The sequence below is a fragment of the Rhagoletis zephyria genome, unplaced genomic scaffold (genome assembly GCF_001687245.7).
Source record: "Rhagoletis zephyria isolate East Lansing unplaced genomic scaffold, Rhagoletis_zephyria_1.1 Rzeph_scaffold_00473, whole genome shotgun sequence".
Taxonomy (NCBI): Eukaryota; Metazoa; Arthropoda; class Insecta; order Diptera; family Tephritidae; genus Rhagoletis; species Rhagoletis zephyria.
The window spans coordinates 32,108-45,437 of NW_016157557.1; the positions used below are offsets into that span (position 1 = coordinate 32,108).

At 34.0% G+C, this 13,330-nt stretch overlaps 1 protein-coding gene across 13 annotated transcripts in view; it reads right to left on the reverse strand.

The window, feature by feature from the left end:
• Positions 1 to 6,857: 6,857 nt before the first annotated feature.
• The window catches only part of Socs16D (Suppressor of Cytokine Signaling at 16D), a 202,203-nt gene continuing 195,730 nt past the window's right edge, over positions 6,858 to 13,330 (reverse strand). For all 13 annotated transcript variants that reach the window (XM_017611889.1, XM_017611888.1, XM_017611887.1 and 10 more), the window contains 2 exons: positions 7,130 to 7,224; positions 6,858 to 7,074 (listed from right to left, as the gene is read on the reverse strand). In XM_017611889.1, coding sequence (XP_017467378.1) covers positions 6,889 to 7,074; positions 7,130 to 7,224 — 281 coding nt within the window. In that variant the 3' untranslated portion in view covers positions 6,858 to 6,888. The remainder of the gene's footprint in view (positions 7,075 to 7,129; positions 7,225 to 13,330) is intronic.

Sequence of the window (13,330 nt, forward strand, 5' to 3'; positions counted from 1 at the left end):
CACTTTTTGAAATAATGCGTTATTTGGTAATGCATAAAATCATGTTTTCATTTCTTGTCAGTGTCATCAGATACGCACGAATCGTTCGATTTTCAAAAACGAGGTGTCAGATTAAAAAGCTTGACCTGCATATGCAAAACAGAGTTTTTTTTAGAGTTGCCACCTGTTACAAAATTAAACTAAATTATTTAATAAGTTAAATGAATTATTAAAAGATGGGTATCAATCGAAAGGGTATATTTCTTAACTACACGCAGTAGGNTTTCTTACGACCTCTGCGATCGCTAGCGTTATTTACATTATCTTCACCATAAACTCATCAAATGTTCCCCTCTCTCATGACTTTGCACGTGGGTAACACCATACGAAGCATGGCACGGTCGCCAAGCCAACAGTAGCACATTTACGAGCATTTGGGTCATTTGCTTTGGCACTCGATAAACGACAACGAGGAAAATTCAAACCAAGGGGGAAGGAGTACACCATGGTTGGTTACTCTGATACGGCAAAGGCGTACAGATTGTATGATCGCGAAACGAAGCAGAAGCAGAATGCAGGCAGCATTCCGAGTCGACTCATGAGTCATGCAGCAGCGATAGAGAATGTTATAGCGAATGTTGATACAAATGCAAGTGACGTCGGTGTCGAAGTTCTTGGCAATGCGCAACAGGAAATAAGTGTGGTTGATCAAGTTCAAAGCGATGTGGATCCAAGTGGTTCGCAGTCTGACAAAAGCGAAGATGATTTTGAATCTGCAGAAGAGGAGCCAGGTGCAGCAAAACGCGGTCCAGGCAGACCTAAGCTAGTTCGTTCTGGAGGGTGTGGTAGACCAAAAAAGGTATACAATTATTTAAGCATGATGGCAACAGGTGATGTCAAAGTACCTGTGACAGTAGACGAAGATCTAACAAGTGAATTGGCAGAACATTGGTACAACGCAATGCGGGTCGAGTATGGCTCGTTGTTAAGAAACAAAACATGGGAACTAGTGGAGATTCCTAAAGGGCAAAAGGTGATAAGAAATAAATGGGTGTTGTCTGTAAAGAGAGACAAAGAGGGCAATATAGAGCATTTTAAAGCAAGGCTGGTAGCGAAGGGTTGTTCGCAAATTTACGGTGTCAACTATACAGAAACATTTTCTCCTGTCGTTCGCTATAGTACAATAAGGCAACCTAAGGAACGGATGAGATCTTTACGAACTCTTTAAAATTTCTCTTCCATATATGTATATGTTTGTATGATTCTAATTATTAACTTGTGGTTATAATGTGTTTTGTATTTTATGGTTTGTGACTGATTCTATAAAACGGAATTGCACCTGAAGAAGCTAAAAATGTTTTAGCGAAACGTTGAGCCAGAATGTGAAGTAACTTAGTTTTTATTTGCACAAATCAGGTAGATCAGGCCTGGTAACATATAATTGAATTAATAAATACGAACTGATTGGATAATAAAAAGTAGATAATTACTCCAATAACATTCTGCAGAAGAGAAAAGAAATCAAAAATTAGAAGCCGTTCTGAAGGTCGCATTGGTAATACCGTAGGTTTGTCCCCTTCTGAAGCGTTGGCTTTATATATTGAATTTAGATCTATCGGAACGGAAATACACCATTTTGTGTCTACCAAGTATGAAGGCTATAAATTCCACCAAGCAGAAATTGTTGCCGTCCATAACTTCAACTGAATGTTCAGCAGAAGTGAGTCTTAAAGATTTATTGTATAAAACTGCGCAAGGGATTCTAGAAATTAATTAGCGACTTAAGTGATAAAATAAGTAATCTGTATTGATTTGTAAATGGGGAATGGACGGTAGCTCAGGTCATAGTCGATACAAGCAGAGGTTTAATAATGAGGAAGATACAGACGAGGTCATGTATAAAATTCATTTTTTCCAAAGAAAACAGCAAAAGAATCTTAGCGGAATATAGTCAAATAATTGAACAAAGTGAGAATTTGGAAAAGGAGATTGTACACATTAAAAGTGAAAAAATTTAAGTATCTTATCAAATGCATTGCACTATGATTAATGGAGCTGTTGCAAACACACTAACAAAAACTAACGCTTCCAGTAGGTGCTTTATTTGCCAAGTAAAGGCAGAGTGTCCAGATTTGGCGATTTCGCGCCAGTTTGGCGATTTTTTTTGGATACTTGCGCGTAAAAATTTAGGAAATCGCCATTGGCGATTTTTGGCTTCAAATAAATTTTTTCCAATTATAAAAATATACAAAACATAGTTTTCCAGGATAATTTTACAAAAGAGGATAATGAACTGCGTGATAAACTTGACTTAAGAAGCATATTAAAAGACTGTCAAAAATTGTTGATCACCCTAATCGAAGAAATTTTGAAACGATTACCTAGTCAATTAAATACTTTTAAAAAGCTTTGATTGTGTCACCAGAAAAGTGTGTGAATCACAAGAGGTCGAGTTTCAGGGACCTGCCAATAACTTTTTTCTGAACCATTTCATCCGACTGCACATTAGGTCAAATGATTACTTTTTCTGTGCGAAATTAATAGCAGCTAAAATATTGCATTATTTTAATGTAAAAAGATGGCAAACTTTAAAACAAGTGTAAAGGCGTAAATAAAATGTTAAACAGACTTGGCTTTCGTAAAACAGACTTTACTGCTTTTTTGAAGGTTCAAATGATGAGTATATATGTTTAGGTAGTACTCAAAAAGATTGTCCAATTAGCTTGGTTTTGACACAAGTTATTTTCAAACCATACTCAACCCCCTCCCCTTTAAAATGAGCTACATAATAAAATAAGTATGGGTCACATGTACATAAATAGTTTCTTCTAGCGATTAGTTATGGCATTATCGAAATTCCTAAATTAAAAAAAAAATATATATTTACTACATGTCTCGCAGATATGTTTTGAGGCGAGATTCCTAAAGCAGTTAGTCTTCATAACACACTTCATTTTAACTTGAGGTTTCAGTATTTCCAAGTTCTCCACCGACATTATTTATATTCAGAATACAAGTGTTGCTTTGTGACACATTTACCAAAAGACCCCGGTAAATTCTTGAAAATAATACGAATGTTAACGAAACTAATTTGTTAAGAGAATGTTCAAAGCTCTATTCAATTTGAGTAAAAAAAAATCGAAATTTCAGTCCGTAAGTTCTCTCAAGGATTTGCCTTTTTGCGAAGGCGCTAGTGTATTTGTAACATGCCTCAGCTACGCTACAGGAGATGAAATGCAATCCAAATTGAGGCTGCTATTTTTTTTTGCTATCATATACTTCCATTTTCCCTATTTATCACCATTAAAATGTATTATTTGTCACCAAAAAATTTTGGAGATATTTTTGGAGATAGCTAAAAATTGGGAAAAAGGTTGGCTATCCTATTTTAGCACTTTAGCGATAGCGAATGTTAGAATCCGGCTAATGGTCGACACAGTTGGCTTTTTGATTTCGAAAAGAACCTCATCAGCAAGAAACGCTATGTTTTCAGATCTAAATATTTAAGCATCCTTTCCAAATCGTTTCGCATAATTTTTATATTTATTTGATAAATAATTGCAAAAAATACGCGGTTTTTCTACTAAGAGTTCCATGCAACTTTCGCAAATATCAGCAGCACCAAATTTTTTTCAACATGGTTGACAACCGAAAAAGCTTTTCTTTTTTCGAATATCCAATCAGCCAAACTTCAAACAACTTGCCTTTTGAGATAGCATGATAGCCCAGAAAAAACAGTTTTTCTTGAAAACGGCTAAAAACGGCAAGTTAAGTAAAACAAATTCAACTCATTACATCTTAGTTTATCCATTTCCGATTCCATTTTGTTTGCCGAAAGTTAACAAAATTGTAAAAGCTTACATAAAATCATAAATGAAAACAAATCAGAAAATTTTTGAGGTTATGCAAATAAGTCATTTTTTTGCAAACAAATGACAAAAAGCTGCTTTTTTAAATTGGGACATTGGTTCTCACTTAGATATAGTTTTGTTTCCCATTTAAAATTTTCCTTTAGTTATTCACACTTTTCAAAAACAATGCACTTGAAATTTACAAAATAAACCGGTTGCGCAAACAACGTATCAATAACGTTTTGAAAGTGTAACTTTGGTTTATTGCTGTATACGGTGTTTTTTATTTTACAAAACCCTAGTGAAGTTTCTGTAATTTTGGAGTATTCCCTACAGAATGGCAACAAAAAATAATGTAAAACTGCCTTTACGAAATTGGACTTTCGCACAGCCAAATGTATCATTTGACCTAATGTGGACTGTGAAGAATTTTGGATAATTGCTTACGGCAGGTGCAGATCCAGCGGGGGGGTTTTGGGGGTTTAACTATGTGTCAGTCAGTGGCGGACCCACGGGGGGTGTTTTAATACATAGACGCCATATTATACATACATATGCGCCATATTAAAACACACCCCGTGCGTCCGCCACTGACTGGCACGTAGTTTAACACCCAAAACTCCCCCCGCAACAGGCAATAAAATGTTTGGAAATGAAGTAATGTAGCCTTCATATTATTATCCTTGCCGCACTCATATGCTTTTGTTGAGCCGTTTTTTCAGTAATGAATTCAACAAAAACTAAGATTCGAAATAGGATGAGGTTGGAAAGCTTTATATGAAGGCTAATAGTTTCTGCTGCAAAACGTTTCCAATATCAAACAGTATGTTATCAAGGTTGAATAGCTCAATATATGGCAACAACAGAAATGTAAATGATTCAGACACTATAGGTGATTTTGAAGACACTGTGGAAATAGCTGATCTCGCCTTATTATAGGTTTTTATTTTATTTTTAGCGCCGAGCTCTTAAAATCGGATTGTGCGATTAATCAATTAATATGAGTTATAATAAATTTAATAATTGCGCAGTCCTATTGCAAAATGTGTTGAAACAAATATTTTTAAGAAGTATGCGTATTTTTAATGAAAATTGTTTGTACATCACTATTATATAAGTAATTTGTGTTATTTATTATTACCATCGAAAGGTATTATACTCGTTTTTGGTTTCAAAAACTATATTATAACAAAATCTCATTTATTAAATAAAAGATTTGTTAAATCGATTTCATGAATTTTATTAAAAAAAAAAATTGGCGATTTTTTCCAGAAATTGCGCTTTTTTTAAACAATCTGGACACCCTGAGCAAAAGCGACTGAGATGAATACCTTAGAGTTTTCGAAAGTGCCAAACTCCGATAATTATAAATTTGGTTTGTGTTCCTTACACGCATTGAGTGTTTATTGCACATTGCTTACCGAATGCCCTTTATGAGCTGGCAAGTGCAAGCTGAAAACAAGGTTGTGTTTTTAGAAAACAAAAGAAGGATTCAAATGGAATTTAGAAATAGGCTTGGTTTGATGATAGATAAAGTTAAGACGGTGTTCGGAAAAACAAACGGCGGTATTCAAATAATGATTTACTAAATTATTTACTAGTTTCTTCAGATCCTTTAATAGTATCAAAAAGGAAGCCAGTTTTGAAGAAATACGCATCATACAATATTGATGATTTAAAAAAAACATTTTGCCTGATGGTTCGGAGAGTGAAAGTTTAACTAGCATGGAATGTAATTAATAGTTTTTAATCAAAGAACGTTTTAGTGGTTTTGAATGCGACTTTCTTTACTAAGTTTGCTTTTAATAAAAATTTCCTAAATACTACAACACAAATTTTTCCTTTCGTCTGACATCCATATTGTTATTAATATTTCCGTTACCTAATTCCATTAATTAAATTTAATTTGATTTTTCAAAGAGGTAGCAACCCTTCTTCGTGTAGTTTACAAGTAAAGCATTTTAAAAACCATTTCGATTGATATCCATATTGTAATACCTAATTTCTTTAACTTATTAAATAATTANCCCATTGATATCCATATTGTAATACCTAATTTCTTTAACTTATTAAATAATTATAATTAACTTTTTAAAAAATGGCAACCCTTTTAAAAAACAAAACTTCATTGCACATATACAGACCAATCCCTGTAATTTGACTCCTCACTTCTTAAAATAGAGCGAACTATATGTGCATACCTATGTAAATGCTACAAGAACAAATTTTCAAATTTAAACTGCTTTTACAATGGAAGTATGAAAGTTATCAAAGAACGAATTGCATTTTTGAATTCAGCGCTCTCAAGTTCACTAAGAAACAAATTCTCATTCAAATCCGTCCACAATTCTATTTTTGCCCACATTTTATATGGAAGGGCGGCACTGTGCAGCCAAACTAACAAAAGCATATATGCTGGCATGAATAACATTAGGAAGACCTAACACAATGGCCTAGTGGGCACAGCTATATGGTTGAGTATGTATTCGCTAGTTAGCAACCTTAAATTTTTACTAAGGAAAATATCCAATGATTGAAATAACATCAATAAATATATGTACTATATATGTATGTATGTGCATTAGGGTAGTCCAAAATAAGTAAAGTCGGAATTCTAATGATTTCAAAATAAAACAAGTAATTTTTAGCAAAAAAATAAACCGACTTAAAAAAAATATATATATATCTATATATTTCATGATCCAATGATCGGATCTAAACCAAATTAGTATGGGACCACCTCTGATACACCACCTTTCCGTTGCAAAAAAAAATTATTGAAATCGGTTGACGTGGTGCAAAGTTATGCGGTAACATACATAAAAAAAAAAATAAAAAATATTCCGACGAACTGATAACCTCCTCCTTTTTTGGAAGTCGGTTAAAAATAGGGGTATATTTTTTCGGTATAGAACAATCCGAGAGGTGAGGGCATACAAATTTCGACTTTACTCTTTCACATGTATTTTTGGACCAACCTAAAATGTGCATGCATGGTCGCGCTAGTAGTTATGTAGACTGTACGCATGTTTTATTAGAAAACATTTTATTATAAATATTAATGGCAATAATTACCTTGATCTTGCTCTATTCGAACGTGGCGGACACAATTATTTAGTTTAAAGCTCAAGGAGAATATATAATGATCATCAGAACTGTCTCGTACAATGAAACTTCCATCTGGTTCGGTAGAGAGGACTTTCTCCGCTGCTTCGCTTGACAAAGGACCCCAGTACCATCCGTACTTAAAAAACACATATCAGTATTGTAAAACGTAATATATTTTTTTTTGTGCTTACATCCTTCACTTTTTCGATGCTGGAAGTAAATTGTTGGGATCGGTATTCCTGTTTCTTCTTTGAATTTCCTTTGCATTGCGGATTTAACGGCTCAGCTTGTAAAAATAATGGAAGAAAGTGTATATGTATTTATTAAAATCCCAATTCATTAACGTTCTAAAAAACAAAATACACATTTTCAGTATTTCCCGCACATAAGTATCATAGGAAAATAATGTGTTCTATAAGTAAAGGTTGGACAACACAAATACTCGGAATGCTTCAAAAACTAGATAATAAATCAGAAAAAGTTAGAAGAAGATATGATTACACAGGCCAACAAAATTTTTTCCCTGAAACTAGGCTATCCTTTCTGAGGGTTTTCGATGAACTTAACCCTAATCTGGCAAAATTCGCTCACGTCAAAATTTTGAGATATCCTAACCTATGGCTATGGTTATGGTTATGTAAGGGTAGGTCTTCGGCCCATTGGCCCGCGACCAAATTATATCTATTGTGCCCCTATATCAACTTTAGTTGTTTAGTATTGAATACATAGTACATATTGAATAGTACATATCGACTGCTGAGTGGAAGATCGACCTATATCGGCAGCCAGTACCAAAACGCCCTACCTCAAAAATTTTATCAAACACTCCTTACTTCAGAATTTTATTAAAAAACACCCTATCTCAGAATTTGGTTGAAGAACGACCTATCTCAGAATTCAGTTTAAAAGCGCCCTATCTCACTTCAAAATGTATAGAAAATGAGCTGATATAGGACGTTTTTGAACATGCACCTGATATAGGGTGTTTTTGAAACGAATTCTGAACTAGGGCGTTCTTCAACCAAATTCTGGACTAGGACGTTCTTGAAAAGTTTTTATATATAGGGCGTTTTCGAACTGGCTGACGAAATAGGTCGATCTTCCACTCAGCAGTCGATATTGAATTTTAAATATATTTGTTCTGCTTTGGGTCAATATCGTTGACCGTACAGTCGTTTAAAAATGTGGCTCTGCGGTGAGCTAGTGTTGGGCAGGTGGTAATGAGGTGTTTCATTGATTCCTCTTCTTCACAACAGAAACTGCATATGTCTGTACTACAGAGGCCAAGCCTATGGATATTAGGGTGCCCATCGAAAATGTTTGTTTTTTTTTGGATATTTCAATACCAACTGATAGCTCATTTATTGCAATCGCATAAAAATTGTCGAAGCTAGGTGACTTTTCTTAAATACGGCCTTGAATTTATATTGTTTATGTACCGGACTTTCAGATTTTTTTAGCAGTGTGACTAAGGAATTCATAATATTTATTCAAAATTGATATATACAATCGCTTTTAAGCAAAAAAAATGGTTTTTCAAAAAATTTTAGGAAAATGGGGGGTGGCACCGCCCACTTTTATGATATATACGGTGACCATCCATCCTGTATTATATGGGACAGTCCTCTTTTTTGACCCATTGTCCTGGTAATTTATTTATTTTATAAGGGACGCCAAATATCCTGTATTTCTTTTAATGTCCTGTATTTGTCACGTATTCGCTGCCTCGGTGCCTTAACAGCTCATTAAAATGGTATGCCTATGAACGAGTTTCAAGTGATGTTGTTAATGATCGTAATTTTCTCCATAAACATATATTATTGTCTAATCTGAATGCCTCTGATTCGAATCGAAGAATACATACAGTGAACAAAATAGAAATTTGGACTCGACATTTTGGTAAGTTTTGGCTATTTTGCCTTAGTTTATTTAATGTTTATTATTTATTTTATGAAAGTAAAGCTCTTTTCCTACCAAAAACCATATAATACCAAATTTCCAACTTTGTGCAAAACTATAAAAATTAATTCTGAAATGTTTCACCAAAATATCAAATTTTTTAATTATCATCTCTAGGAAAAAATTTCGTTTGCTGTTTTGTAACTCATTAAAATTGCGTATAATAAAGTGCGAGTGGAAAGTGCTGCTCATTTGCTTTTATTTCAAAAAAATGGTCGAACATACTTACTTTGTATGAAAAAGTGCGTAACACCGCCAAAAAAATTGCCAAAATTTAATCATAGCCTTAGCGACTTAAAATTGCACTTTATTATACTAAATTTTAACGGTCTTGTTTTTTAACATATTTTACGGGGTACAAATCTAGGGAAAATTATCCTACAAATTTGTGAAGTTACTAAAAGGATACTGTTTCAGGGCTAATATATCTAGGATCATTGAAGAAGGCTTTATCTTGCTTTATCTTTTATATCTATAAAATTTGGAAAATAATTTTTTGTCCCGTATTCGGCTCTCATAAATATGGTCATCGTAGATATACATATGTGTATCTCTAAAACTACTTTACCGCTCTGGAGCCGGTGGTTCTTGACGGATTTCAAATATTTTCAATAGGTACTTAAGGAAGCTAAGCACAATGTGTGTACCATGTGTGTATTTGATTGAGATCGGTCAAGTAGTTTTTGAGATACGCATATATCATATAAGTGGGCGGTGCTACCCTCATTTTCCTACAATTTCTTAAAAAAACTCTTCTTTGCTAAAGAGCGATTGTATATATCAATTTTTAATAAATATTATGAATTCCTTAGTCACACTGCTAAAAAAATCTGAAAGTCCGTTACATAAACAATATAAATTCAAGGCCGTATTTAAGAAAAGTAACCTAACTTCGACAATTTTTATGCGATTGCAATAAATGAGGTATCAGTTTATTTAAACATAGATTTAATTTTAGATAGTAATTGAAATTGTGGAAATTATCGATGGTCAAAATTTAAAAAAGTTAAGAGAAATATGGGTTTTTTATTTACCCGAAAAAAATCCCAATAAGCCAAGTCCGACAATAGATTATTATATACCATTTTAAAACACTATATATCATCTTCTCAGATCATATTCCATCTTTGAAATCGAATTAAAAATAGTCATTCAAAAACTCATATATGTACAAAATCGTATTTTCTGACCTAATTCGACAGGTCGCGACCTCTAAATGACCTTTAAAAAATCTATAAAAATATCCAATAATATTTCTCATAAAAACGAATAAAATTTGGGTGGTTTCGGTAGAGTATTGAAATTAAAAAAAAAAAAGCGATTGGCACCCTAATGCATATGTTTGTAGTAGAGATGGGCACGGGACTAAATATTTAATCCCGACCCCGCCCATCCCGAAATTCGATTTTTAAGTCCCGAACCCGCCCATCCCGACAATTTTCAGAATTGTACCACGGGTCCCGTGGGTCCCGATATCTATCTCTAAAGCAGGCTACACACGATCGAAGGTTCACAAAAATGTTCATGTCTTTCATATTGATTTTAAATAATAATGAAAGATCTGGCATGTTCCTATAATTTTTTTTCTTTTTCGTCTCAATAAAACATTAAAAGTGCATATTTCAAACATCGTTTTTAAGGAAGATTTTGTGAATTTGCGGGGGTTGCGGTTTTATCGGGAGTGTCGGGAAAGGATTTTGGTCCCGTCCGGCCCGCCATATTTTTACAGATCTTCCCGATACCGCCCATCCCGGCCAATTTTAAATCAGTACCGTGGGTCCCGCGGGTCCCGCTATCCCGCGCTTATCTCTAGTTTGTAGCACATATAGAGCCTGTTAGTGCTCCACACAGTGTTTTTAAGTTTTTCCTACTTAGCATGAGCGCTGATTGAGCTCTTTCTTCACTAAAGTATAGGAATTTCTTTGAGTGATGGTGTTCCTCTAACTCAGGGGTTCCCAAACTTTTTTCACCGCGCCACCTTGTTGTGCTAAAAAAATATCGCGGCACCCCCACTCTCCAAAAAAACAGCAAAACTCAATACAAACTGTATGCTCCTTTAGCTTTAATGTGAGGACTGAAATTGGTTTGATGATTTCATTATTTCTTTTAAGTTTATTGGGAGCTTTGACAATTTTACCCTGAAATCATTCTACGCTGAACGCTTGCTGGTGTATTTGTTTTTAACCGACTTCACAAATTCGTCGGAATATTTTTCTATTTTTTTTGTTATGTTACCGCATAACTTTGGACCAGGTTAACCGATTACTATAATTCTTTTTTTTTAAGGAAAGGTGTTACCTTACAGGTCGTCCCATTCTAATTTGGTTTAAATCCGATCATTGGATCATGAAGAGATAATCTTAAATTTTTATATGGGGATTGGGTCGGTTTTGCTTTTTGCTGAAAAACTAGTTGTTTATGTAAGCATTTATTGAAAATGCTGTTTCACATATGAGTCAAACCACGCCAAATGTGTCAATCAATTTCCATTGATTTTCTCGAAAGTCAAGCCAATTGTTGGAATCTGTAGATAATTATAAAACAAAAATACACTTTGGACGGTTTTTCGAAATTGCATTTTGTTTTTGTTTTTTTGGTATTATAAGAATATTGCAGTTTTTGAGAGAGAAATTCGTAACTCGCGACCCATTTGATGAAATTTGATGAAATGTTTTTTGAGAGTTGCTGAAGCTTTTCTCTTTACAATAGAAAGATTTGCAAAATAAAATTTGCAAAACACTTAATTCTTTAATAACCTTAATTTAAACAACTGCAATTATTTATATATTCTAGGCCCGCGATGCACAGTGGTTCGGATCGCATATCTAGCTGGACGAAACTATTTAAACAAATACTCGTTGATGGATCTTTACACCACTTCTTACCTAGGGCATTTTTGGGTCGCTGATTACGAATATGAAGTCACTTATCAATCCAATATGGCGGACGAAAATTAAAAAAAATCGCTAGATTTCTATGAAACTGGGTATCTGGGGGTTTTCTGGGTCTCTGATTACATATCTAAAGTCATTTACCAAAAATTCAAAATGGCGGATCCAATATGGCGGACGAAAATTAAAAAAAAATCGGTAGATTTCTATGTAACTGGGTATCTGGGGGTTTTCTGGGTTGCTGATTACGAATCTAAAGTAATTTACTTAATTTACTTTATTTACTTCGGAACGACCATTTTCATCATATATTTCTTTCAATTTACTAATCACATAATCACGGACACCTTGTTGTCTTTTAGAAGTTTCAGCAAGACTTCTCCAAATGTCAAACAACTCACTTCTTAAGATTTTCTTTACCATGACTAAAATTTAAGATCACAGCAAGAAACACGAATAAATTTCAGAAAAAAATTTATAACAGCACTTAAAGATTTGCATGCCTGTTGTATAATTTTTTAATTTCAGAAATCAGAAAAGTTTTTATAACTCCAAGTATTTTTCTGTTTTAACACACAACCCCTCCCCCCCTCTTCCGCGTGGATCCGCCACTGATCTTATATTTATATTCAGATACATTCCTGTTAATAATTACTTTTGAATTTTGAGATTTGACATACTGTCACTAAAATGTTAATATCTAAGCCAATTGGTTAGACTTGGTTATCGAACTTACCCTCGGCATTTGCGAAGGTGTAAAGAATAATATGCAAGTGGTTTTATAACGGCCTTCGGCGGCCTTTACTTTTCCTACCCTTTAATTTATCTTTTTAATTAATCAAAACGACGATTTTTCAGAATAAATTTGCTTATACCAATGTGGACATAAATTGCGTTATGACCCCTGAATCTATAGCGGAATAAGTGTAATTTTTTGTTTATAAAGTCAATTTGCAATTATGCAAATATCTGTGAGTGCAATTAGCTATCTTTTAAGTTAAATTTCAGCTTTTAAAATAGAGTTCTCAAATAGGCGGCGTTGACTTACCTTTTTTTGTTTGTTTTCATATGTTAATGCTTTAATAAATGCAATTTCTATTTGAATGTATTGTCAGGAATGTATTCCAAGTACCATTAAGTATNACCGCGCTTTGCTTTTCAAGAGCAATATATATCAGAGCTTATATCTTGCCATCTATTGCCATCTATCAGCTATTTAACTTATATATAGCAATCAAAATGACAGCTGGACAGCAATAAATTTTACCCTGTGGAGACGGCCAGTAAAGGAATCGAGGTTGATATAGACAAATTTATACATAACGGACGGACTGTCTATCTGTCCATTCGTCCGTCTACCCACAGGATAATTCAAGGAACAATTGAGATATATAAAAAAAATTGTGCTTGTATCTCCATAGCTCCAAGGGCGGATGGTATTGAAAATGAGCGAAATCGGACGGTAACCACGCCCACTTCCCATATAACGGTAATTATCAGAAATACGAAAACTGCGATATTTTAGTAACTACTGGAGATTAT